At 48.8% G+C, this 26,558-nt stretch overlaps 8 protein-coding genes across 8 annotated transcripts; 4 read left to right on the top strand and 4 right to left on the bottom strand.

The window, feature by feature from the left end:
- Window positions 1-65: 65 nt before the first annotated feature.
- Window positions 66-5,778, bottom strand: C8Q69DRAFT_449300 (DNA polymerase zeta catalytic subunit). Its single transcript, XM_028629356.1, has 2 exons — window positions 5,387-5,778; window positions 66-5,335 (listed from the first exon to the last, which is right to left on the bottom strand). Exons 1-2 carry the CDS (start codon window positions 5,622-5,624, stop codon window positions 453-455), a joined length of 5,121 nt encoding a protein of 1,706 aa, XP_028488606.1. The 5' UTR covers window positions 5,625-5,778; the 3' UTR covers window positions 66-452.
- Window positions 5,779-5,926: 148 nt separating this feature from the next.
- C8Q69DRAFT_449298 (mRNA splicing protein) lies at window positions 5,927-7,906 on the top strand. The gene has a single exon (XM_028629355.1). The coding sequence runs from the start codon at window positions 6,032-6,034 to the stop codon at window positions 7,454-7,456; it is 1,425 nt and encodes a 474-aa protein (XP_028488605.1). The 5' UTR covers window positions 5,927-6,031; the 3' UTR covers window positions 7,457-7,906.
- A 189-nt stretch (window positions 7,907-8,095) lies between these two features.
- Window positions 8,096-9,137, top strand: C8Q69DRAFT_449296 (60S ribosomal protein L37). The gene is made up of 4 exons (XM_028629354.1): window positions 8,096-8,215; window positions 8,296-8,358; window positions 8,466-8,537; window positions 8,639-9,137. The coding sequence occupies exons 1-4, from the start codon at window positions 8,212-8,214 to the stop codon at window positions 8,776-8,778; spliced, it is 279 nt and encodes a 92-aa protein (XP_028488604.1). The 5' UTR covers window positions 8,096-8,211; the 3' UTR covers window positions 8,779-9,137.
- C8Q69DRAFT_449294 (hypothetical protein) lies at window positions 9,138-10,952 on the bottom strand. The gene is made up of 3 exons (XM_028629353.1): window positions 10,495-10,952; window positions 9,615-10,085; window positions 9,138-9,556 (listed from the first exon to the last, which is right to left on the bottom strand). Exons 1-3 carry the CDS (start codon window positions 10,771-10,773, stop codon window positions 9,236-9,238), a joined length of 1,071 nt encoding a protein of 356 aa, XP_028488603.1. The 5' UTR covers window positions 10,774-10,952; the 3' UTR covers window positions 9,138-9,235.
- C8Q69DRAFT_449293 (hypothetical protein) lies at window positions 10,953-12,707 on the bottom strand. Its single transcript, XM_028629352.1, has one exon. The coding sequence runs from the start codon at window positions 12,679-12,681 to the stop codon at window positions 11,086-11,088; it is 1,596 nt and encodes a 531-aa protein (XP_028488602.1). The 5' UTR covers window positions 12,682-12,707; the 3' UTR covers window positions 10,953-11,085.
- A 910-nt stretch (window positions 12,708-13,617) lies between these two features.
- On the top strand, window positions 13,618-15,371 carry C8Q69DRAFT_440074 (putative hexose carrier protein; the record flags this gene model as incomplete). The annotated part of the gene is made up of 5 exons (XM_028628618.1): window positions 13,618-13,699; window positions 13,755-14,261; window positions 14,317-14,686; window positions 14,741-14,888; window positions 14,943-15,371. 5 exons carry the CDS (start codon window positions 13,618-13,620, stop codon window positions 15,369-15,371), a joined length of 1,536 nt encoding a protein of 511 aa, XP_028488601.1.
- Window positions 15,372-16,667: 1,296 nt separating this feature from the next.
- Window positions 16,668-19,319, top strand: C8Q69DRAFT_5550 (putative C6 transcription factor). Its single transcript, XM_028633783.1, has 7 exons — window positions 16,668-16,788; window positions 16,853-16,882; window positions 16,953-17,047; window positions 17,141-17,463; window positions 17,526-18,211; window positions 18,269-18,747; window positions 18,801-19,319. Exons 1-7 carry the CDS (start codon window positions 16,756-16,758, stop codon window positions 19,159-19,161), a joined length of 2,007 nt encoding a protein of 668 aa, XP_028488600.1. The 5' UTR covers window positions 16,668-16,755; the 3' UTR covers window positions 19,162-19,319.
- Window positions 19,320-19,635: 316 nt separating this feature from the next.
- C8Q69DRAFT_449273 (putative 20S cyclosome subunit) lies at window positions 19,636-26,408 on the bottom strand. The gene has a single exon (XM_028629351.1). The coding sequence runs from the start codon at window positions 26,176-26,178 to the stop codon at window positions 19,930-19,932; it is 6,249 nt and encodes a 2,082-aa protein (XP_028488599.1). The 5' UTR covers window positions 26,179-26,408; the 3' UTR covers window positions 19,636-19,929.
- Between the last annotated feature and the right edge of the window lie 150 nt (window positions 26,409-26,558).

Here is a 26,558-nt window from a genome sequence, read left to right as displayed (position 1 = left end):
GGCCGGCGTTGGTCGCAGCGACTTGAGAATTAGCCATCAATTTTCATATGTCCATTCTATGTAGACTTGAATCTTCCAGAGCTGAATTAACTTTGTACAATAGGTATAACGCAGTTTTGAAAGAGTAAGAGCACATGGTTACAGTAAAGTATCGTACTTTGCATATTAACAACAATTCCGGTGATATCTAGAGAATCTCAATCAATAGCGACTAACAATGCGGATATTTGCTCTAGGTATTGCAGATAAGTTCGTCGATTGTAGCCCAAACCCCCTCGACCTTTAACAACGCATACTATGATTAGACAGGAGCTCCGTTTTCTCCCAGGGAAAATGCCTCTTTCCTTGACGCCTGCCATCCCATCCAAACCGTCTAATGATGCATGTTCGTCAAAGGCTTCATCAATACCGGACAGAACGTAACTCATAATAATATTCGTCCCTTCCATGCCCTACCAATCTAATTCGTTACCTCTCTCTTCAAGGAGTTTCGCTACCGGCTCTAATACCGCGGTCTTATTATTCCAATTCGCCACATGCCTGACCCTCGAATAGAAAACTGGACAGTCTTTGCTATCGCATGTGACATCGTCTCCGAAAGGAACACCCATGCACGAGCGACAGATTCTGTGTAGGTCGATAGTACGCTTCTCGGCGCGCTGAAGACGTGATCTCAATCGCAGAAGGGAAATATGGGGCTGAGCTAGACAGGCGCTGCATACAGGGAGGTCTGTGTTGTCGAGTTTCTCTCTGCATAAAACACAAGCTGAAGATCTCATGTAGGATTCGAGTGTCTTTTTTGAGTCCTTGGCGGCCGTGCCTTCGACACGGCGCATGCGTTGGAATTTGGGCATCTCGTCATACCATTGCCGGACATTTGCACCGACGAGATTGAAGATTCGTTCCAATGGTGGAATGATGTTTTTAGTGATATAATATTCAGCGTCTAGCTCCAGTTGCGCATCGTGAAGGAGCACTTCTGGTGCTACGCAACGGTCGATGAGTCTAGATCCTGGGGCTCCAGTGATGACCACGTACGGCACGCGTTCTCCGTACTGGGGTTCCAGACGTGGATCTTGGAGCATGCGTTTGACACTGATCAGAGCTCCTGGAGGAGGTAAGCCTTTTTCGCTGTATGTCCCGAGACGGACCTCTCTGGCGAAGCAAAAGTCTTGGATGGAAACACGACCCTGCATGATCTTTGCGCACTGATTTTGAAAGTATCTCTTTACCTGGCTCAAGTCTGCTGTTTTAAACAAGATTTTGAGAGCCTTTTCCTCGATTTTTTGCTCTGCTGGAGTACCGTCCCGCCGTACTGTCTCTATGCCTTTGGCATCGAATTCCGGCTCGACCTGGTCTCTGCGTTCATATTTGAACCCGACATAGCGCTTCTTTGCCAGGAGAACACACGGATGGTAGACTTTCTCGAACTTGAGCTTGATTGGCCGAGGGTTCATTTCGGTCACGGTTTTGGCGATCTCTTCTCCGATGTCAAATGCTTGCTCGCGCGAACGTCCTTTAAGGTAGACAAACAAACTGTCTGTGTCACCATAGACAACCTCAGCACCCCACCGTTCGACAGAGTGTATCAGCGCGATTGCTTTTTCAAGCGTCTCCCGCCCAGTTTGTACGATGCTGTCTGCGATTTCAGAACATGGCATTCTCCCCGAAAATGACGCTGATGTATAACCATAGGTCACGTTGGCAATCAATTTCAAAGCGAGCTGTCTGTTATTCAGCAGGCGTTGCAATGTCTTGTCCTCTTTGTCAACTTTCATTCCACTCTTAACCATCACTCGAGTCTCCAGAATCTCAGTGAGCATTTTAGCCAGGAGCGACTTGCGTATTTCAGGCTTCGCGTATATCATTCCATTTGGCGCAATATTAATGTCGTCCTTGAGGAGCTCCAGAATACGCGGTTGCCTCTTGTAGTCCGTGAATCCCATTTTATTCCGACCTCTCCAGTTGACCGCCCTTCCCAGGAAAGTCGAATAGCAATAATTGTATGCTATCACGACACTTGGATACAAGGACTGAAAGTCTAAGACCAGAAGAGGACTGGTGTAGAAGTCGCTCTGAGGCTCCATAACAAGAGGTATACACTCAAGCGCGTTCTGTTGGCCAACTTGCTTTTTGCTTGGGGATACCAGCATAAGGTTCTCGGGCTTTGCGATTCGAAACATCAATGATTCAACCTTGAATTGGGAACCTCGACTAATCACCGAGAAGAAGTCGATACCTAGAAGTCTCGCTTGTTCGCTGATCCGCGGGATAAGCTCGTTTGCATCTAAAATCTCAATGTTTATCTGTACCCTGGAAACGAAATAGTCGATGATCTTCATAAGATCACGGGGTTTTCCGCTTTTATACCAAGCAGTCAAATCCTTAAATGGATAGTGCGGGATTCTCCTGTGCAGCAGGTGGAATGTAACGTTCTCGATAGTATACTGAAGCAAGTTCAGCTCACTTCTCATGGCCCGTCCGATATTGATCATGTGTCGACCTGTTATTCTAATGCTGGAAGAGGTGTTGAAGCCCCAGAGGTCGTTTTCTTTGCCGAATCTTCCGTGCGCCTGTGACTTCACGCGCGATAACTCGTCACATAGATCATAGTCATACTTGCATCGAGCACGCTGGATCAAATAGCCCCAAGAGCTATTGTGCACTTCGTAACCAGTAATGATATCTGGGTCATGAAGCCTCACAATATCAACCAATCTAGTGATTAAATCCAATTCTGTATTCTCCTGTGCGACTTCGATTGTCAGAGCTTTAGACAGCTTCTGAGCTAATCTTTCATCCTCCCCTTGAGCGAGAATTCCGACGTGCACATTCTCCAACTGCGTGTTGACATCGAGGTCTTGATCGTCAGACTTGAGACACCAGAAAACACACGAGATCTCGTCTTCTTCCGGATTTGGAGCTAATGAACCACGGGTATTCACATGAACTTCGAGACTCATTACGCTCATGTAGTGCACTTGGTGTTCTACACTCGTCGACTCCTGCTTTTGAGAGTACTTGAAACCATGTGCGTTTTGTTGGGTGGCTCCCTCGATCTGAGACAATACATTTAGTTTCGTTTCGGGGGGAGGAAGGTCCATGTTTTCGTTCTTCTTCATGGTTTCCTCGAACCATTCGACAACTTCAGCCCGGGTAGGCGGCACAGGTGCAAATTCCCAGACCCTGCAAGATGAAGCTTCCCGAAGCCTCTGATCTTGCTGTTCTTGCAACATGCGATCGACGGTAACGGGAGCTCGCTCTCCAAACATGGCTGCTGATCTTCCAGTAGGATCGAACTCAGGCAAATACTGCAGGGTATCACTTTCCAAGCGGAATTCGCGACCGGCATATTCACGTTGGCGCTCAGGAACATCGCTTTCGTCACTATAGTATGCTTTCTGGTATACGACAGACGGATGCCCATCATCGTTCATGGTGGAACAAACCTCACTAGGGGTAGGGCCTGAAGTATAGTAACAAAGAATACGTCGGCTTGATGGAATGTTGAAGGCATGATGCATCGTCGAGCATACAGCAACGATATGAGGGTCGATCCATGTTGACGTGGATAGACTAGAGAAGGAGTGGGATTGCGATGAAGGGGGCTGGTATTGTTTTGACGGACTTGAGGTCTCCTCTTGTTCGTGCGAGAGTTGTGTAATCTTCTGAGACGAGTCCAGAGTAAGCTTTGAGCAAGCACTTCGCTGGCTAAACCGCAGTATCGTCGCAGGATCGTTCGGATCTTTGACTACAGGAAATTGAATGCGCTGGTTTTGACCTTCCCCAAGAGCTCGTAGAGTCTTTTGCGAGGATGATGGCTTTGACGGAGAAGACGGCGTACCACTTGGCGTTCCTGTCCTGCCGCTGAAGGTGGGTTCCCTCACTCCTCCGTTGACAGAGTTCGGGCTCTCAGTAGAAATGTCGAGTGTATCACTTCGAGCACGGGTTTTGGTGTCTGGATTTTCCGCAGAATAGCCCAGACGTCGGTGTCTTTTCCGTGCAGGTTCATGGGCGACTGATTCCTCTTGGGCACGCTTCAAAGACCGTCGGGTGTTATCAGTTGCATCGCCCGAAGCATCCGACTCAATCAGGGCATTTCTGCATGTTTCTTCAGCTTTGTGAAGATCTGCAGATGGCAAGAAAGGGTCCCCCGCGCAGTTATTGTAGATAGAATCATTTAGAGTTCGAATGTTGACTTCGGAGCTGGCTTCGTAGAGTTGTTCAGCGGCTTCACCTCCAACTTCGGGGTTGCAGTTGAGGGGATCTGGTGAAGCCTGGTCACTTTCCTCAGCAACAAGGTACGGTTGGTCGGAATACTCGTCATCGGAATAGAAAAAATTGTCTCCGTCTCTGAATGACAAGACAGTATCCTCGTCCACCTGGATTTCTGCAGTCGGTATCTCTCCTGCATGCTGAGTTCCTGTCCTTTGCAAAGTGGACTGCTGGAACTGCTGAGGAAACAATTCTTCCACGCTCTGTAAGACGGTCTGGATTTCACTTTCAAACGGTTTCCTCGAGACGAAGTTATCAAATGATAAACCATCGTCGCCACCGTCACGCTTTTCCTCGGCAGCAATCTCAAGGACTTTCTGGCGGTAATCATCTTCATGAATCCAGCCACCTTTTTCTTGGTTTCTTGAATCTGCAGACATAGAAACCAGCTCTTCCGGACCGAACGGTGTGCTTTCCGGGTCTGTCAGGCCCATTCTCTTTTTACGCCTGCGAGTTTCATCCTGCCATAGCCCTGCCATGCTGGGGACCAGTTTCAAATCAGAAGCCAATGGTTGCAGCCTCTCTATGAAATCGTGGTGCAACGGTCTTTCTTTGATCTCCAATCGATTAACGATATCCTGGACGCAGATATCGACTTCCAAGGGACAATGGCTCTGTTTCGGCAGGATCGAGTCATCTGAAATAAGGTCCCCTGGTATAGACCGATTATGCCATTGGTGCGAAAGGTCATTGAGCTCGAGATACTCAGGAACTGGCGCTCGGAATTTGACTTTTCTACAATTCATATCTGCACACCCGTACAAGTTGTAGTCACACATCCATTGCGGTATGTATTGGAGGTGGCTTTCATATGGTTGTAATTGGCGTTTCATTACAGCGCCTTGTCGCAAGAGATCCGCAAGTCGTGTTATGTGGAATGGGTTTAACAGATAGATTTTGAAATAGAACCTGTATCCCACGTAATACCCATAGAAGGGCGTCCCTTTCACGAGCGAGACATGAGCAACATACGCCGTCTTGCCGTCGTAGGCATTCCGCTGGTAGCTGACCGCCAAGGCATGGTCGATTGAAACGTGAAGGGTACGAATAGCTGAGTTTACTGCGCGGCACTTTAGCTATATCGATCCAGTATAGAAGAAACTTTACCAACCTTCATCCGGTTCCAGGCTCCCGTCGTATTCGACATAGAGATATGGAAACGCGCCATGGATATGAGCGCAGACCTTCTGACCTGTCTCCGTCGCGCCAAAAACGCGAATTACTGGGACTTTCAGCCTACCCTTCCTTCGTTCGCGGGGTTCATAGTCATATGGAACAGGAGGATCAAATTCCGAAGGTTCTGCTTGATAGTGGTCAATACAGTTCAGACGGACTTTGAAAAGATCCATCTGTCGTTCAATAGTGAGACACAAAGGTCGATATCAACATATTGAATGCATAACGAGGAACTGAGGAACCTCGACTCCAAAACCTATCCAAGAGAATAAGAGTCGCGTCACGGTTCTCGTCTCAACCTGAACCTATGTACATCCCTGTTGAGAATCGCGTCTTGAAGAATGCGGAGAATGACGTGCATAACACTACTTACTTAAGCGCGAAGAGGAACGCCTGATCACGTGGTAAGTGTGGGTCCCAGAGCTATCTCCGATCTCCAGACTCCGCGAGAGCTCATATCTTTTCTCTTTCGAGGCAGTTATCTTGCCAACTTCCCATATTTACAACACTCTTTCTGGTTCAATAATAATCGCAAATAAGACAGGATTATATCAGCATTTTCCCGACAGTTGCAGCCAGGATGTCGCGCAAACCCACCGATGTGGCGTCCAAGGAGCGCAACGAGTACATCCCGTCCTTCATCTCGAAGAAACCGTTCTATATCGATGATGACGCCACAGCAAACGACTATCTAGAGCATCAGCGCTTACAAAAATCGACTGCTGATCAGTCCAAGTGGTACGAAAGAGGCAAGCGTGCTGGTCCCGCTGCCACTAAGTACCGGAAAGGAGCATGCGAGAACTGCGGTGCTATGACCCACAAGACTAAGGAGTGCCTCAGTCGGCCACGAAAGCATGGAGCGAAATGGACAGGGAAGGATATCCAGGCAGACGAAATCGTGCAAGATGTGGAACTAGGCTGGGATGCGAAGCGGGATCGATGGAATGGTTATGATCCAAGGGAATATCGCAGCGTGATTGAGGAATATGAGGAGCTTGAGAAATTGAAGCGAAAAGCTAAAGAAGAAAGCGAAAAGAAACAGCTTGACGGCGAGGACGATGAGGATGGAGGTCACGATGAAGAAGCACGGTATGCGGAAGAATCAGACATGGGAAGACAACAGAGCACAGCAACCAGGAACCTGCGAATCCGAGAAGACACAGCAAAGTATTTGCTCAACCTTGACCTTGACTCCGCAAAATATGATCCCAAGACGCGATCAATGGTAGATATGGGAGCGCAGGCGGACCAGGCATCAGCTCTTGTTGCAGAAGAAAATTTCGTGCGTGCATCGGGAGATGCTGCAGAGTTCGAGAAAGCGCAGCGTTATGCTTGGGAATCACAAGAACGCGGAGGCAAGGACAAGATACATCTCCAGGCCAACCCTACGTCTGGAGAGGTCCTTAGGAAGAAGCATGAGCAAGAATCCGAGGCCAAACGTCAAGCTAAGCGCAAAGCACTCCTTGAGAAGTATGGTGGCGAGGAGTATCTGCAGCCCTCTCCTCTGAAGGACGCTGCGGTTGTTGAAAATGAGCGGTTCGTTGAGTATGATGAGACCGGTGCTATCAAGGGAGCGCCAAAGAAAGTGGCAAAATCGAAATACGCGGAAGACATTCTCATCAACAACCACACATCAGTATGGGGAAGTTGGTGGCACAATTTCGAATGGGGATATGCATGCTGTCATTCTACTGTCAAAAACAGTTACTGTACTGGCGAGGAAGGGAAACGGGCGTTCGAAGAGGCAGGCAATATGCTCTTACCGCCAGAGGGAGACAGCGAAGAGACCACTGCCAAAGAAAATGACGAGGCGGATTCGGCAGAGCCGAGGACAGGCGGTAGCGATCAAAATCAGAAAGATGCGGCAGATACCAACTCCAAGAAGCGATCGCTTATGGAGGTGCAGCAAGGCGTCAGCGAAGAGGAATTGGAGTCATACAAGCGAAGTCGCCTTGCTGCGGAGGATCCTATGAGTCGTTTTATTGGGAAAGATGAGCTTGTATAATGATTCTGTTTCATCTATTTATGATATCTACGTGGGCGTCTGATTCTCTTCCTGTAAATGCAAAACATGCTGGCCATGAAATTATCCTTGAGTTGAATCAAATGCGAACGAGATGGGTGATAAATTCACTATAGAAACGAGGAGCAATGCCTCGATTTGTTTATTCCTTCTGAGAGTCTGTTTCAATGAGATGTCAGAGAGTATTCTCCTGTCTAGGTATCTCTTTTCTTCGCCCACGAAATAGCTATTTTCATTGCCGTAAGGACTAAACATATGCTTTAATTGATCCACGCTCGTAGCTGATTTATACAGATACAGCTATGCAATAATGTATGAAGCCACTGTGTGAGCCATGTAGAATTTAGCGTCCAGGACGCAATCTTGATCGAAACGTTGAAGTTTAGCCACGAGTCCACGACTATGAGTATGAGAAATGGAGATGGGTCTGAACTTCGGTCTAGTCTAAGCTCCACGCGGAAGCAAATGTGGGTCTGCCTCTCAAGTCATGTGACGGTTGGAAGCCGGGCTGAAAGGATCACGGGACCAGGGTTCAAGCCCTGAAACCACAATTCGCTTAGCGACGCCCAGTTGAACTCTCAGCGAACTTCCGATACGCCCAGCGACGACGACAACGACAACCCGCCCTTCAACGGAATCACCAGGTGAGAGGAGACTCCTTTCGCGTCTCGTTTGCTACATGCTATAGGGAAATAATTTTGCTAACGATTGACGTGGTACAGTCCCTCTGATTCAAGATGAGTACGTTGCCCGCTCGATTCGATCTCCGCAACACGCCGATACTGTCGAGAAAAGCCTTGAAGACTGACGATGGATTATAGCGAAGGGTACCTCCAGCTTCGGAAAGCGCCACAACAAGTCGCACACTCTGTGCAGACGCTGCGGTCAGTACAATCCGACACCCTGTGCACGAAAAAGAAGAGTCTCGTGATGGAAATCTTCGGGAGGGGATATAAGGAAGACAGCTGACATTGATTTTGTGGATATTCAGGTCGCCGCTCCCTGCACATCCAGAAGCACACCTGTGCTAACTGCGGTTACCCCGCTGCTAAGACTCGCAAGTGTACGGATCCCTGAATCATCTTTCCCAGCTGAGACGTGGAGATTGTACCGCGGAGGTTTTAAGAAAGGACATGCGAGGCTTACATGGATTTGAATATACAGACAACTGGGGCGAGAAGGCCAAGCGGAGAAAGACCACCGGCACTGGTCGCACCAGGTACCTGAAGACCGTCGACCGCAGATTCCACAACGGATTCCAGACCGGCGTCCCCAAGGGCTCCCGTGGCCCCGAGAAGGCTTAAATGTCTTCTTACGTCGGATTTTGTCGGAAGCTGGAGGTTTGAAATGATGCGGCAGTCGTCTTATAAAAACAGCGGCTTTGGGCGTGATGATTCCAGGGGATGCTGAAGGGGCCTTTTCTGCCGCCAGGGTCCAACGAAAACATAACGGAAGACCAAAAAAGTCATGGGTTTTCGGTGGAAGAAAAGGGAAGGCGTGTGCATGAATTTCCTTTTTGTTAATCGCTGGCGAATATCCCATGTCAATGGCAGACACGGTATCTGGGAGATCTTCTCCAATACATGAACCTGTCTTACTGAATTCGAGCATTCTACGAAAAGGCTACCTTATTCCCAAATCCACAAAATAAAAAAAACACTTGTCTCCCTATTACTCTCACCCAATTCAATCCCAGGACAGGTCTGATTGAGATAACTCCTAAACGCCGCTGTTCGAGGAGGTTTCACAGAAACTCTCGATTCATTCGCCCCGTCCGAAGACCCTTACGCCTCCATCGCGCTGAACGAAGTACAAGACTTCTTTCTCCTCCCATGCGCCCTCGCCGGTTTCCTGATCCGGCCCTCCACCTTTGCTGATTCTCAGCACTCCGCTGACATCCTTAGCGGCTCCTGTGTCCAGATTCCGAAGCTGCATCACCATCGAAGCCCTATGCGCAAGACCAACAACAAATGCTGCATGCTCTGTTTCCAGTGGTGTCGCTTGCTGCTGCTGGGCGAAAGCAGATGCATTGTGTATCAATGGTGAATCTGCGGCTAATGTAACAACTGTCGAGTAGACGTGCTATCAGCTGTTAGCATACTCATCCCTTTCCCGGCCTTATTCAAAAGGCTCGACGTACCTGTTGTAGTCCCATTATCCATTCTCCCATATCCGTAGCAGAAATCCCATGACTCAGTCCCGTTGCAGCTAGTAGTAGGTCTGGCTGGTCAATAACTAGCAATATCTCACTTTCGTCATCATTTCCGGGCCCCTTCTTTCCCCTCAGCCCGTTAATCACGGCGACGATGTCCTTCTCTAACGTATCAAGTGCAGCCTGGCCGCGCCCAGAGAGATGCAGCCTCTTTACCGGTTCTGAGCCGGATGGAGCTTTGCCAACTGCTGGAGCCGGTTGCGCTGGTTGCGCCGGTGTCCGAAGAGCACCAGGTGCAGAGCGGACTGGGAGTGTCCCTCTCGAAGGTACAGCAGCTGGTTGTGCTGTGAATGGTGATGGAGCTACTGCGGGTGTAGGAGTGGATGAATGAAATAGTTCTGAGAGTCCGTCGATGAAAGCGAACCGTCCTTGTTCTGACAGACGGCCTATATCAAGGCCCTGGTAGAGGATATTAGTTATGTTGGTTTCCAATAGAGGAGGAGTAAAAAGAAAAGAATGAAAAATAGAGTGGTATCTTGGAAATTTGCTCTTGCAATGTTTAGTCTCATCTCTCCGGGAATAGACTTGGAATAGAGAGCAGGAATTATCATCATCATCATCAGAAAATAGAGGGGTATTAGATACAACCCTGGTTAGATCGAACGGATATAGTGTAGACTTCACATAAAAGGAAGGGCGAAAAAAGATCGGGCATAATAACAAGGGCACAGAATAATTGTAAGTCTTGCCAAATGAATGAAACATAGCAGAATATGAATATCTTAATGTCTTCCCAGACATGATGAAAACTAGCAGGGCAATGCGAATCCTCAATAAACACGCAGAGAATTTTTAAGAGTGTACTCACCAATCTCTTCGCCTCTGATTTCCAAAAATCCCACCCCCGCAAAAAGCTCAACAGCACAACTTTCTTCCTACTCCCACCAAACTCCCCAACACCATCACCACTCTGGAGCCCGATTCCCGGGGTAACGCCATTCCGGCCAGTACCCAGGGCCGCGAACAGTATTCTCAAGACCAGCCAATTGCCCGTTGCGCTCAGCACGGATGTGACCAGGGAGAGTGATGAGCGGGGCGGGGTGACATATGGCGTGAGCAGATGTGGGATGGGTGGTTGAGAAGGCATGATAAAAATAAGCTTGACCTTTTTCTGTGTCTATATCTGCCACATTTGGATTGTAATCTGTTGTGTGTACTTTAGATCGCAGCACAGTACTATTCTTTCCACGGTGACGTTTGTATAAAAAATGTTCTCGTGCAGAACCCCATTGGTTGGAGGGGCCGTAGGGCGCCAAGCCCGTATCTCGTCTTCTCCTCAAGACATTACTCTAGACTCTAGTCAGGCATCGTACAACCAAATGTTTCTAGTGGCGATTACAAATTTATAGCATAGTGATTAAAAGACTGCTCAATCTGCTATAGTAATCTTACAGCCAGACTATTCTGTATTTCCGTGTTGTTCGAGCCAATCTTCTGCTCTTTTTTGCATATCTCTCATGTTCTTGATAGATCGCTCATGCTGCTGAATATCGTTTTCGACCATCTCCCTTGCTTTCTTTGCATCATCAGGAAGTCGAGCTGCCCATTCTCTGAGGTCCTGCACGCCTTGTTGCAGCGAGACGACTGCATCCTTATGGAATTGTATGCTGGTCACTGTGTCCTGCCGCCCCAGTGACTTAATCCCTGTGGCTGATTGGAAGGTCTTTCCGGGGCACATTCGTTCAGCATCAGCTTTAGCCGCTTCATATGCCATCCGGTAGATGTTGGCGCTCTTCTCTCTTTGGCGGAGTTGAACACGGAATTGTCGCACCTGTTCCGGGTCAGACTCGAGATCTTCTGCCCCATCTCCGTTGGATTCGATGCTTTCCTGCTTCCATTTGTATTCATGGCGTAGCATTTCCAATTCCCACAACGGAGGGTCTTCTTTTCTCTGGCATACACCACCAGGACACAGTCTGCCAACTTCTTCTTCTGCCTTCTTAAGGTCATCTTCATTACGTTTTCTCAGCCGTTCCGCTTTCCAGAGATCAAAGCGCGCACACCATTCCTCATCCTTCGTCTTCGCAGTATCAAGTTTCTCTTGGTTAGTTCGGACCTGTCTGTCCAAGTACTTGAACCAATCTTTGTATTTCTCCACCGCTCTCAATGGCTCCTCTGCGAAATACTTGGCTCGGGAAGCGGCATATGCGCGTGCTTGGGCGGCCTGAAATGCGTCGCCATCAAAATTATCCGGCCATCCGTTTTCCCGATACAATCCTTTGAGATCCAAATCCCAATCACTCCATTCACCACCGCTATTGTCACCCCCTCCTGGTATTTCTTCAAGTGTCAAGTACCAGCGATTAATATCCCGCAGCACATCCCCAGCTGGTCGACTAGGGATATGCTCGAAACTGTTAGAATTCGCACACCTCACTTCACCATTAGGTACATCACTCAATGCTTGATCTGTGCTAGACCATCCTTCCTGATCAATAATCCAGATTTGGTGCTCTCGTGCATCATAGATGATAACACTCTGGTGATTACCGAGCTGAGACAAAGGCGTAACCCAAGGGCGAATGTAAGGACCATCCTCAGCCTCAAAGTCATCTCCTTGGGGATCGCCGTAGAAGGGATCGCGACCCTGTTCCACATGCTCAGGATCGCGGAAGTCAGCAAATTCCCCACCATGGAAGAAGTCGCGATTGCCAGCGAGATCGGTATCGATGTATGGTAAAATGCTGTAGAGATAGATGATGGACGGGTCCAGGCCATGCTCTTCGTACAATGGGAGTAGGTCCTTGATGTCATGGGGCCCTTTTTGAATACCTTCTGGATCGATGAAGCGCATCCTTGCCAGAGTCTGGTATATCTCGAGTAAGGAATCAGCGACTTCGTGGAGTCGGGCCTTCTGATCGGGTGGTAGTTGGTCCATCGTTGTAGGTAATACTACTGATGGGCCACGAAGCCATTTTATACTGGTCTGGCAAAGAAGAACGGTAAAAGATACGACCAGAGTAAGTAAAAGCTGCTGAGGTATGGAAATATGCATTTATTTTGGTATAGATGAATACCAACACTGCTCCCATATGGCTCGGGATATTTTAAGCTCTTCGCGCCATATGTTCCAGGCAGCAATGTGGTACGTGCACGTAGGCTGCCAAACTCAATTTCTATTAACTATCCATCATCCAATACAGGGAAATCCACTCGATTCCTATCCACATCTAGGCAGCCTTGGTGCTAGAGATTTCTTGATACGGATTAATTGACTGAGGCAAAATATGCGGGATTCTAGAAACGTGTGGGTTGCCGAAATTGACATGGAACCAAGACAACTTTAGGAATTCGAAGCTTCTGCGGACTGGATCAGCAAAGGGCGGAAAAGAGAAGAAGTTTGTCCATTGAATTCTATCCTTTGTTTTCAATGTGTAAGCTCATGGACACAGTAAACATGGTCGCGCATATCGAATTACTGTATCACCTACGGAATCTGTCCGGCAGGAAGGATTGTCGGAACTATATATAACGTCTCCCTGAGTGCTGTCATCCATCTGACCACGCATCTACTAGCTTACCAAGGATTGAACAATAACAATAAAGCCAAAACCCCCAAGCATTCCAAGCTTTGATTCTACAAGCCAGAGCGAGCGTGGGGGCAGATCCGGAGAAACCCCGACTTCCAACCCCGTGGGGAAGAGGGGGGACCCCCACGCGCGGTCTTTATGCCGTCCCAATTATATCAGGTATACCATAAGAAGTCCTGATCCACTGCTCCAGAATCCGCTCAGGAAGTTGGCCGAACATGATGAGAGATAGACGTTGTATGATGCGGGGGTGGAGCATACCCCAGATTATGCTGCTGAAGATGTTGTGCTTCCCCTTCGACCCGGGGATGCTTCTTCTCTCTTGATCCCATTTCCCTTATCCTGAAGATTTCAATACTTCTGGCAAGACATTGCACTCATAGGTCAGTGTATATCGCAAGATGGCGCCGTACTTTGGCCTTCGGGGAATGCCCCTGGTGATGGCCATCACATTGGCGTGCTCGATGGGTTTCCTTCTCTTTGGTAAGTAGAGGTTACTTTCTCATCCTAACTAGCCCATACTCATGCTCCGCTGCAGGGTACGATAACGGTGTGTTCTCGGGTCTCACCACAGACCCCTTATTCCTGGAGACCATGGGCAATCCAAATGCCTCTCTACTGGGATTCATTGTGGCCGTCTATGAGCTAGGCTGTCTGGGCGGAGCATTACTCTCCGCAGTCTGGGGTGAAAACCTGGGTCGTCGGAAGCTGAATGCCGTTGGCTGCGTTGTTCTTATTATCGGAACAGTCATTCAGTGTACCTCGTACGGTCAGGCCCAGATGATAGTCGGAAGAATCGTCACGGGCTTTGGTATGGGAGGCATCACCAGTGCAGTCCCTGTTTGGCAATGTGAGATCTCTCCAGCGCATATACGTGGACGAACGATTGCGATGGAGCTGTCGTCCCTTATCGTCGGTATTGTCATCGCATATTGGATAGACTATGGCTGCAGTGGCTACACCAATAGCTTCCAGTGGCGCTTCCCTATTGCATTCCAGATCGTCTTTGCGATTTTCCTAATAATTATGTGCTGTTTTCTTCCCGGTAAGTCAACCAGAAAAAATTGTAGTAGGCAGTAAGGATGCTGATATAGAGACAGAAAGTCCACGTTGGCTTGCCAGTCATCACAGACAGCAGGAGGCGCTGGACGTACTCTGCATGCTGCGAGACGGAAATCCCGAAGATGAAAATGTCAATGTTGAGTTCACCGAGATTAAAGATGCTATTGCCTTAGAGGAAGCCGAATCTGGTGGCTGGAAGGATTGCTTTACAGATGGTGGGATTATGGGCTGGCAACGAGTTGCCATCGCCTGTTCTGCACAAGCACTCCAAGAGTTTACAGGGACGAATATAATCACGTATTATGCCCCTTATGTCATGGTCCACAGCGTTGGGTTGAACTCTCATCAATCCCTGCTGCTCTCGGGTGGCCTGCAGCTATGGTTCCTCGTTGCCTCGTTCATTCCATGGTACGATATTCCCTTTCTCTAGTTTCCATCTCAATGCTGACCCCCTTTTTTCAGGTTCATTCTCGATAAAGTGGGTCGTCGGACCTTATTTATTTTTGGCAGTTTCGGTATGGGTTGCTGCATGCTGATATCTGGCCTTACTATCATGGCTGGAGGTCGCAATAATGGAATTGCTGCAGTCTGTATGCTATATATGTTCCAGGTGCGCGACTCCGCCTGATGTAGAGTGCATTGATGATAGCTAACTGTAATATAGGCTTTCTTCACGTGGGGATGGATGTCTAACATGTGGGCCTATCCGTCTGAAGTACTCCCACTTCGCATCCGTCAGCGCGGCAGTGCATTATCTGTTGTCTGGCAATGGCTCATTACCTTCTTGGTTGTGGAGATCACCCCAGTTGGCATCCAAAATATCGGCTGGAAACTATACATCGTGTTCTGTATTCTCAACTGGGCCAGTATTATTGTAGTCTGGTTCTGGTATCCAGAGACATCAGGCAGGACGCTGGAGAGTATCGATTTCCTGTTTGCCAGCCAGAACAGTCTTACCCAGGTTGTAAAACTGAGCAAGCGGAAAGATATAGATGGAATGGCTATTGCCCATGAGCTACAGGCACAGATACACGAAGACAAAGATGAAGAAAGGAGGCTCGAATACCAAGAAAGTAAGGTCCAGGTGGCATGAAACAGAAGGGCGATGAAATATCAACTCTCGTCCATGGTTGATCTATACCGTTGTGACACGCATTGCGGGGTATGGGGCTGTCAGCTTCCCATGATGATCTGCGACGAACTTGGAACGATTTTGTTGGCCCTGCGTAATACGCGCAATGGACTGGTATCTTGGCGTTATGGCTTGATTTAGGAGAGGAGACACTGGATCAGCGCTCTTGGAATCTCACGATGATATCAACTGTAAGAGACAATCAGAATAACTAGCAATTACATGTGTGCCAGCCGGGTTATCACATCTCAAACACTTTCCAAGTAAGGAAACTGTTGTATTTGCCTAAACGCCGAGACGTCGAACGGACCCCAGGACCCACAGCATGGGAATACGGAGCTGTGGAGTCAGGAACTAGTAGTTACTCCAGGTAACCGACATGGTAAAATCACATACTAGCGATGAGAATCACCCCAGGTTATGTTGTTCATATGCCGCTGGTCTATATCATGCCAGCAGAAGAACTCGCGCGAGAACAGCCATACCCCTGGGCGGAAAGGAGCACGTGGTGATGCTTATTAAGGTTGTTCCTGATCCCTGTAGACGTCTCGTCACGTGCGATACCGATCAAAGTCCTCAGGCATCAAGGAACCGCGAGCTTCAACGGTCATAACACAGCAGATAAAGCAAATTCTCTAGGCCAATCTATTGATTTAGCGACTCAAGCTATTTATAATCATTCTTCCTTACACTCCACAGTATCCGGGAGCACATTTGCTGTCAAAATCTACCTCCAGCCCCTGCTGTCTAAGAAATTTTCCGTTCCGCAATCACCTGACTGCATTGTTCCCCACCACCATCAGCGATCTCTCCTCAAGTCAGTCAGTCTGGCTCCTCAAGTCGACGACATGTCTTGAAACTTACAGGATCTCTTCCTTAGCATGTGGATGTACGATCTATCATCATTTTGAACGACCGTGAATCTCCAAGGCTGGTGTTCCTTGCTAACCGTAAGTATTCTGAGCAACTTTTTTCTTCGTACCCCCGCGAAAAAGCTTCTAGCCCGCGCCATCTCATACTGTAACCCTGATATTCTTCGAAACCTGACGACGGTTGCATTTTTACATGTATCTTGCCTCCTTCTTGGAGTTTGCGTCTCATATCTCCTATTTGTGCAACCGTGTCTTGAGAACCCTTGTAATCTCCGATTTTAGCGCTTGGTTTCACGAACCCAGATTGGATGTCGATAATCCGTCCCTACGAAGGCGTTTTGATTCACGTACCCCGCGCTCATCAGCCATACCATATACTGACCAAAGACAGATGGTTCCAGCTTGGCGTCAGCGGCTAGGCATTATTAAACTTCAATTTTGCATGTTCGATTCCAGCTAAAACCAAAGAAACGATGGCGAGCACTCGGGATTCACATTCATACGCTGTACAGTGTCCTACCTACTACTTTTTAGTAAGATGGATCAGTCATACTAATCAGCTACTGCTAGTGCGATGAATGCCGAGTTCGAAAGTCAAAAGTAAGTATTGGCTTCTCTTTAAGACATCTGTTTTTTTTTTTGGTTTAGTCCCCCGTCTGACTTTTCACAGTGTTCGAAAGAACGACCAACTTGTGCACAGTGCAGACAGCTGCAGAAAGAATGCAATTATAGCCCTAAAGTATCTAGGAGTCCTCTTACAAGACAGTAAGTGTTCTATTATGTCCTGTCCCATTTCGAATGGAATGCTGTCCGCTCTCCATGTTGGTATGTTCAAATTTGGTAACTCTTTTGCTCTAGGCATCTCACATACGTTGAAGATCGTCTTCATGCTTTTGAAAAGGCTCTCGGAAATCTCTTTCCTGGGACTGATCTAGATGGTCTCGTGAATTCTCTCCTGCAGGATCAGGAGAGCCGGCCTAAGGCCGAGGCATCTCCTTCGGACTCGTCCTCCAGACAGTCTCCCTACATTAAGTCTGAAGTCGAGCGGGAAGAGCCTGCTCCAGAGACGTTGCCACAGCAAGCAGATGGATTTGATTGGGCAGAGAAAGAGATAGCCCTTGGCGACTTGACCGATGGCATGGCCGCCCTGTCTATCAAGCCGGAAGGAGCTGGATATTTCGGTTGGTTTTCCCAGGTCTTCTAAATTTCAAGTACTTGCTGACTTAGTTTCCCATGATAAAAGGCGCCTCTTCAAGTGTGGTGCCGCTTCGAGCCCTCAGAGACCACGGGTTCGATTTGAATATTCCCCGTAGCTCCAAGTCAATCTCTGCTCATCGAGTTCCGCGGAAAGCACAGCTGCTAAGCTCTGCACCTTCGGGCCTTATCGAGCAAGCCTTCATGGATGCTTATTTCATGAACTACCACACCAGTTATCCCTTCGTCCACGAGGCAACTTTTAGGGCGCAATTTTACGAACAGATCCCACGTCCACATGGTCCGGCATGGCACATCCTCTTGAACACTATTCTAGCTCTCGGGGCTTGGAGCATTGGCGACGACACATCCGACTTGGATATAACATTCTATCAGGAAGCGAGAAGCCAGCTGCAGCAGATGTCTGTCTTTGAGGCTGGCAACTTGACACTCGTCCAGGCCTTATTGCTTTTGAGCAACTATGCCCAGAAACGTGATAAGCCTAACACCGGTTGGAATTTTCTGGGGCTTGCAGTCCGGATGGCCATGAGTCTAGGTCTTCACAAGGAGTTCCGCGAGTGGAAGATCAGCCTCCTGCAGCGGGAAATCCGCAGAAGGCTATGGTGGGGAGTTTACATTTTCGACAGTGGAGCTGCAAAGACATTTGGGCGCCCAATACTGCTCCCCGAAGAGCACATAATGGATGCTAAGCAAGTGCTCAATATCCCCGACGAGGTACGAGACAGACCTAGAACCATGGAGGACAACACCATACTAACATTTATCGGAAAGGCCCTTATTCCGTCCACTACCACTGTTCCACCGGAATCCGATGGCCCAACCATATATTCAGGAATGATCGCCCAAGCCCAATTCCACCTTCTCACGAACAGTGTCTACCAACGTCTCATTTCAACCCCAAGTGTCACCCCAGAGGAGACCCTGGCTTTACAGAAACCCATGGATGATTGGTATAATAACCTTCCGCCTTACCTTCAACGACCCTGCTCAAACCCAGAACCCGACTGGCTCGCCCTCAGTCGGAACCGGCTTATGTGGCGCCAGTGGAACCTACGAACACTGCTCTTCCGTCCTATCGTACTCCGCTGGGCATCGAGGAGATGGACTCCTAATGTTCCTACGGAACCTGAGGATCCTGCAGAGAGGGAGTGCAGGATGTATTGTCTGCAGCATGCCAGATCTACCATCCTTTCGATTAGCGATTATATGGAAAATAACATGTGCACAAGGCTAGGCGTGTGGTATATTCTGTACGTTCTCCTTGCCCCATCCGTTCCACTGTCCCGCCAACTGATCGCTCTAGATATTTCCTTTTCCAAGCTGGGGTCATCCCAATCATCTTCCTTATGACAGATCCCACGAACGCGGACGCTCCTTCCTGGCTCCAGGATATTGACACCACGAGAAGGCTTCTCTCCCACCCGACCCTGAGTACTAACGTTCTTGCCGGCCGTTGCTTGGACGTTATAAATCGCCTCTGCTCTCCTATCGTAACCACAACCACGGGTGCAGAGCAGTACGCACAGCAACAACTCATGATGCACTCACCAGGCCACTTGTTCAACGATAACCCATTCAGCAATCTCTTCCCACCTGATTTCCATGGCGGTGCTGTGGATTTCTCCGAATGGGTCAATTTCCCTACTCAGGGTGACTTCACTTGAATCATCGCTAGTCCATTCGGTTATAACACAGACCCTATAATGGATCTACAATGGCGACCGATTCCTGTCCCTTGTATCCATCCGTGATGGATACTGAACCAGAGAGACGGACTAGGCTACCAACACCAGGAAAGAAACCCAGCAGTCGCTGAGGTTCCACAAAGAAATGACTGTGTCCAGACCCTGCTGACAGGACCGCTCACTCGCTGTGATCATGCGCTACCCGACCCTTTAAACGGCTCTTGGCCAGGAAAATGAACACGGCTAGGGAACACTCTCAGCATGGAGCTGGAGGGATCTGATTTCGAGACTCGCTTCAAGGGAGTCGACTGGAAGAAGCCAGTGCAAAACTCTCTAAAATACCGCGCACATGCACACATAGCCGACAAAGAATGAAAGAATAACAACGGCTAGATGGAACAGAAGAAATGACATAGACTAACTTAAGAGAATAGAATGCAATGGGAAGAGATTTTTTTTTTACCATGCCCCTTCTATGTAATTGATTCCTGCTTACGTAGTATTTTTTGATCTCCCAATTCCCGAATTCTGTCTGAACATTCCGTCCACACCTTAACTTTCACTCCGTAATCATCATCTCAAGTTTCATTTTACTTCATCATACCCCCCGTTTTCATCTAATTCTATACACGTATCACGTAACCGAATTATTAGGTATAAATACAGTACAACTTTTCAAATTTCATGAAGAACTGAAAATACCCTGGAGAATATATATTCTCCATGACAATAAATAATGCCGCTCACTCACTCCGCTTTACCAGCACCCTCACTGAACTGGACGCCCCAAATCTTCCATCTTGCATCTTCAATAATGTCCTTCCGCAGCCAGAGCCCATTTCTAGTCGCGGGATCTTCATCGTTATTGTCTTGTCCTTCGTGACGCTCACAGTAATCCACCCAAGAGAAGAGAAGTCGTAATTGCCAGAGACGATCTTTGATTTCATCCGACGACCAGCTGGTGCCGGAGGCTGTTCGGATAATGCTCTTGACTGTGTTCTGAAGGGTGAGCTTGGTGTCGACAGCGGAAGGGCGCAGCCAGGGCGGAGAAGAGACTGTTCTTCCGTCTCTGGCGTATTGAGAGCGAGACTGGAATGGGAGAGAATGCATAACGAGGGCTCGTTCCTCCAAGCCCAATTCTCGCAGCGAGGGGAGAGAGAATATCCAATCCCACAAGTCTCTGGATGATGGCCGCACGATGCTCGTACTAGGCGAAGCGGTAGTGCCCTGTGTGATCGCTCCCTTGATGCCACCTGCTGCTGTAGTTGAGGGTAAAATATCTTGCATTTCGCTGAGGCCCAGTAGTGTGGAAGCGAAGACGGAGGACCCGGATAGATTAAACGATGTTCTTCTTCTTAGGTACACGGACTGGTCACCTTGGTAAAACTTCTCACGAAGCCCACTGTTGCGTTCGAGATCTAGTACGATAGGCCAGTGGTTGGGGCTCTGTAGTTTGATAACGGTGATCTCCTTCAAGTCAGGAAGAAGGCATGGGGCGGTCAGTGTTCTCGTCAAGCCACTCTTCATGGTCAATGAGATAGGCGTTGATACAGGACGTCCCATGTCGAGATCTCTTGGAACGAGACAGCGAGATTCTGTGGCTAGAACCCACATGTGACGGAATGCTTGAAGGTGGCATTTGTTATCGAGCACAGTTGTGGGGAAGATTGGGTAGAAGGCACACAGTAAAGATGCAATTGCAAGATCAGATGTTCCCAGGGTGTAGGTTCCTCCGGCTAAGAACAGCATGCCAATAGCCATATGAGCCGCCATATGGCTTCCGTAGGGGGTATCAGGGTCGACAAGACCATGAAGAGAACGGAGTCGCCTGAATACGGCCAGATCCCCCGTTCCAGCCATGACTGCAGCCACGGAAAGTGCAACGATATCCTGACAGTTACGAACTGAATTTCGTGCTAGCTTTCCGTCATAGTTAACAGCGGGAAGTCTGCATATCCTCATAAATTGGTCAAGATACGAGATCAGAAGATCTCTCGCCTGAGGCAGAGCTGAGCCTGCATAACGCAAACCGATCGTGAAGCAGAGTCCAGCAATGATGTTAAAGAACGGCATATCATCACTGCTTAGACGACGAATACTCGCGAGTCGATTCCGTCGCCGGTAGATCTGCGGAAGACTCTCAAGGAGCCATTCATGAGAAGCGCGGATATTATCCCACATAATTAAATGCCTGGCCACAGTTCGGAGAAGAAATATGTCAGGCCGGACGTAATCAAACTGCGTAGTTGTGTCGGGAATATCTATCTTCTGAGCGAGCGCCTTGTCATTTGTCTTCATGAAAATGATCATGAGAGCAATGGTAGCTCCCGCAGTAGCTCTGTCAAGAATGTGAACAAGATCAACATTCTTCGTACCAACGGCGATTGCCAGCAACCTCTCAACGACGTTCATATCTCGTAGACCCCTCAGGTCTTTACCCTTACCGAGATTGATAAAACCCAGGGCAAAACCAGCTGCTAGACGATAACCTTCGTCCCTTAAGTCTTCTTGAGAGATTGTGCTTTCCTCGCGGGACACATTTTCGAGTTCTGACAGCATAACCTCACTCATTCTCCTGTGCTGAGAATTGCAATAGAGAAGGCCTATGCCCATTATTCCAGCGGTTTGTGTCAGGGGCGACAGATTCAGTTCCGCAGCACCAGGAGGAAGCATCCTAGTGACATGCACAGACAGTAGCCTTGTGATGAGAGTATCCATTGTACCGAGATAGGACGCGGAAAGACCGAGAAGAAGACCAATTGATGTCATTGTGTGTTTCGGTGTCAGATATTTGAATGCGACCCATTTTGCCAGAGTTTTCAGGTGCCCATTCAAGCCAAGGGCAAATAAGAATCCGGCGTGTCTATTTGTTAGCTCTTGAGGTTTGTTGAAAAGTATCCATGACGTGTCAATGCCCTTGGAAGACTTTGAGATGGCAAGGCCTGTCGAGACACCATTATGGAAAAAGGCCCAGCACACCTTCTCCTCGCTAAATGAAGCTCTGTCGGCACTAATGGTCACATTTGAAGGTTTCATCACACATTGCAACGAGAAAGAAGGGATAGGAAGTTTCTCGGTCAGAAGGGGTGATCGACTACTGAACATGAACATGGAACGCCCTGCAGGTATGGAAAGGGTCCTGAGGGTCACAAGTTGCACAAGCTCCTTCTGCGCCTCTAATAAGTCAGAATCAGACCATTCTGGCTCTGGTAAACATTCGGCCACGGGTGCTTTGGACTGGTTCAGAAGCTTCGCTGCCTCCACAAAACGTCTGTCTTCATTGAAGATGAGCTTAGTAATAGACGATTTATCGGCCTCTGCGGACGCCTCGAATGAGTTTATCGCATCAATATCCAGGGCGGATGAACCTATGTGATGGAAATCGCGCACTGCATCGTGCGCTAGAACAGGTTGGGGTCTTGAAACCGAGACAACAGAGCGGTTATTATTCATCGAGATGTAAAGGTCATCTCTATCGATCAGCTCAAGAAGCGTAGATGTCCACGACGCTGGAGGGTTCACTTGGCAACGAGTGATTGCTTCGAAGAGTGGAGCGCTGACACCATCCGGGAAAGTCTCAATCACATTGCGTGTTAGACCCCAGCGGAGTAAGAGTTCGACTTTTTCTAATGTCGATGGTGAAGAGCGAGCTTCGGAGAGATAGCCACGAAGGGCCAGGGTCCTTGGAGTAAGACTGAAAGCTTCTTCCCATAGTCTCCCTTCAGTTTGCGTCCGATCATGTTCTGAAACAACTTCCAGGAGAGTGAGGAACGAGCCTGGTTGTTCACGCCAAATACTCTCTATGGAAGAGAATACTGAAGGGGGCGGAAATGGCTCCGGTGGAATATTCAGTTTTGAGATTTGGGAATCTTCGAACGACCAACAGTCTATGCTAGCCATTTCGCTTCCATAGTAGCTGTCTTGCTTCCAGGTCCAAGAACCCCAGCCTAGCCACCGGCCAATCTGGGCTAAAACAGGGGCCAACATACCCATCTTTCTATAGGAGGACTCGCTTTCATAAGTAAAAAGCTTCTGCTCTTCTCGTAAAAAATGCAAGCAGATCAGGATACTGCACAAAGCAGTTCGGCGTGTTGCCTCACTTTGTGACGATGCAGTAGGAAGATAGCCTGCTGCACCAGAAGCAGATTGACCGATAGGATTGCGGAGAAATTCTCTGGCCAGAGAAGCACATTGAGTGACATATGGATTCTTCTTGTGAGATAACCGAGGGGATTTGTCGAAAATGCTTCGTTGCTCCGTCGTTGCTGTTCGTCTGGGGCGAGGAGGATCATCAGATGCGTTAAGGGATTCTGCCTGTGTGATCCAACTCCAGGAGGGATTCATCATCCAAGACGGAGCAAAGCCAGATGGGCCAGCCTCCTGATCCAACATCGCCTCCCAGTTTTGAAGGTCAACGTAGCTCCCACTGCTTGACCGAGGGAGTGCTCTCCTTCTCCGAGTCTTTTCAGCTTTGGTCTCGCTGCTTGCGATGAAATCAACCGCCATAGTAAACAGAAGGACCACCATCGCTGTCCACTCTAGGTCGTAGCCAGCATCATTCCTAGACCGTAGCCAATTCAAAACTTGCCACCATCCGACAAGTATTCCCTCGCCAGCTTTCCCGAAGTCTCTCAGAGCGAACTTGCATACTGCAATGACTTTTCTCACCAGAGCATTCCTCGGTTCCATGCGTACTTGAAGCCTATGCCTCCTCCCATGGGAATCTACTGCATCAAACCTGCCCCTCGTGGACGGATTATCCAGCCCGACCAACTTTAGCGGTAGGTCGATCAAAGACTTTTTGGCCCCTGGCTCTGCTGACTTATGGGCAGCTCTAGACAGCGACATATCACGCGGTTGATTCAAGCTCAGGGATGGTAATTCAATCTCCATCGGAACGCTCCATGGTGACTGCAGGGCTAATCGGTTCTGTCCATCCGCAGTCACTCCCAAGGTCAGGATTCGAGACACTTGTCCATCGACCACTCGGCAGGCGCCCAGTATGTCAGAGCCATGTTGTATCCCTGTTACTTTAACAGCAAAGAAGTTCTGATACGGGGTATTTCCAGTTTCAGTTTTTGGTTTCGACCCGCTCAATGTCCCCTTCTTTGGGATGACAGCCCGCTCGGCTTTCAGAGAAACCAGGGTAAGCGATTTCGAGGAAGCATCGGAAATACAGACGGCGACAGAAGCCGAATCCCTGTTGTGTGTGTCCTCGCCATCGCGCGCGCGTAAAGTGAATATCTTTGGCTTCGTCGATGCGGTCGAATCAGTAGCAGTATCAAAGGATAGGGAAACATTGCCGGGAAAGCTTTCGATTTTACTAAGCATCAATTCTTTCGACAGACCGGCGTTTGATTCCCTCAGGTCCATGTCTTCAAAGCCGTCCAAGCTTCCGCCATTGTTAAGTTCCTGCAGTAGTTTATTGACGCGGAAATCTAGAGGGCCACCGTTGTGGTGCACGGAATCTCCAACATGTGGTATAGACGCTCGAGGGTTGAAATCAATGCTTTCTCGAGGATTGAATCCTCCTAGAGACTGTCTAGAAAGACTAAAGTTATTAGAGTAGCTCTGGTTCCCGGTAGCAAGGTCAGAGAAAGTAGCTCTGTCCTGGTTGGTTGCAAGATCTGCTCGCGCAAGCATTGAGCTGAGGCGTCTTGACGTCTTCGAGGGACCAGTGATATCTCCAAATTCTTGTCCTAGTTGTGTAGCAAAGTCATCTATGTCATCTCCTCTTCCTTCTGACGGATGACCCTGCAGATTGGACATTCCCGAAATACTGCGTCCGAGGTTAATGCTACCAAAGCTTTCTCTCACCCCGGAGGGACGCGCCGCAGGGGTTGTTGTGCCCGTAGTCATTCCGAAATGAGAACTCCTCCTCTTAGAACGAGTACCTGTAGCTTCAGATTTTCGTTTGCCTTGGTGAAGCAGTCGATCGGTCTCTTCATGTCTATATCGGCCAGTCCATAGTGTATACATTCCAGTATTGGAGTTAAGAGTCACGACGAGGATGAGTGGGAAATTGGATGCATTGCTGATATGAGAGAGCTCGTCTTTTTGAGACATGTATATTATCTCTTCCGCTGAGTCCAGCATATGGAAATCGCCTGCTCTGTGGCTTCCGTAGACAGAACGAGAATAGCTGGCCACGACCAGTCCCATCTCAGCGTGAGGATCCATGAGAGAAAAGACTCTAGGAAGACTTGTGTTCTCTTTGGGTTTCTGCTTCCATGTTGAAGCTCGAGGAGTCGAGATGGTCTGCGATGGCCGCGCATGCTTACGGGCAGAACCCATAGAAAGCTCATGAGCACTTAGTCTCGTCTCTGTAGTCTTGACCGACATAAAAGAATTTGGAGGGGCCGTTGGAAACGGTACAGGGCCACCCTGAGGCCCCTTCCGTTGGAATAGAAGGCCCCGCGGAGTAGGAAATACTGTCTCGACTTCGAAAGGCAAAGGTACAACGTGACTATTGCCAGTCAAGAAGAAAATATGCGCTTGAGACTTCAGCACGACGACAAGTGCCCGCGAAAGCTCATTTCCGCTACTATCATCGCCATTTACACGGCTGTTCTCTCTCTTGTCTAGCGATATCCGCGGGATTTCGATATCCTGTTTCTTTCTCTTTGTGGTGGAATGCGCTTCGCGATCTGAAGATGAGGTCCTCGAACTCTGGAACAGCCCTTTTCCGGATGCCTGAGAACTTCGTTCATTTGTTCCAATCTTCTCTGTCGGGAAATGTGTGAATAGGACATGGCGTATCTCTTCCTTCTCGACATCCAGCCTAAAGACCCTCTTCAAGACACCGCAGCGAGACCAGACCACGCAGGTCTTTGTGTAAACAACCTCCTCGTCAACAGGTCCATCCGGTCCATCTTCTGCCTGTATTGTTTGCCACACATAATCATTCGTAGACGGTTCTGGTGGGAGTAGGTGTTCGGCGACCAGAAATGGAATCGCGGGGGGTTCATGGAGGCCCAGTGACCGGACTGACGCCATTGTCAGACAGGCGTTTGTTCAACGCCTTCAATAGGACCAGCCGGAGAAGCGATCAGTTCGGTCATGCTCATCCTTGGGGCCACAAGACGTTGAGCGGGCTGGAGAGTGGCCGATGCCCTTGTCGACTGTGAAGAGCGGTGCGAGTGCTTGTCCGAAGGTAAATACGTGACGCGCTGCGCGCCCACTCGATTTTCGGCCACTTCCAGACACCAACCGAAAGGGAGCTACATCCAAGCTTGCGACGGTCTTTTGCTGCAACTCAGTCGCTATTACGCTGCTGTAGCTCTGGGAGGAGAAGGCTTAGGGCATTTGCAAAGCATTCTACTCTAAGGATCAGATCGTGCTGCTTCTTTTGCGCTATGCGCAACTGATCTTGTCCG

The sequence above is a fragment of the Paecilomyces variotii genome, assembly GCF_004022145.1.
Source record: "Paecilomyces variotii strain CBS 101075 chromosome Unknown C8Q69scaffold_1, whole genome shotgun sequence".
Taxonomy (NCBI): domain Eukaryota; kingdom Fungi; phylum Ascomycota; class Eurotiomycetes; order Eurotiales; family Thermoascaceae; genus Paecilomyces; species Paecilomyces variotii.
The sequence above is the reverse complement of the archived record's forward strand: the minus strand, read 5'-3'. Positions and strand labels throughout refer to the sequence as shown.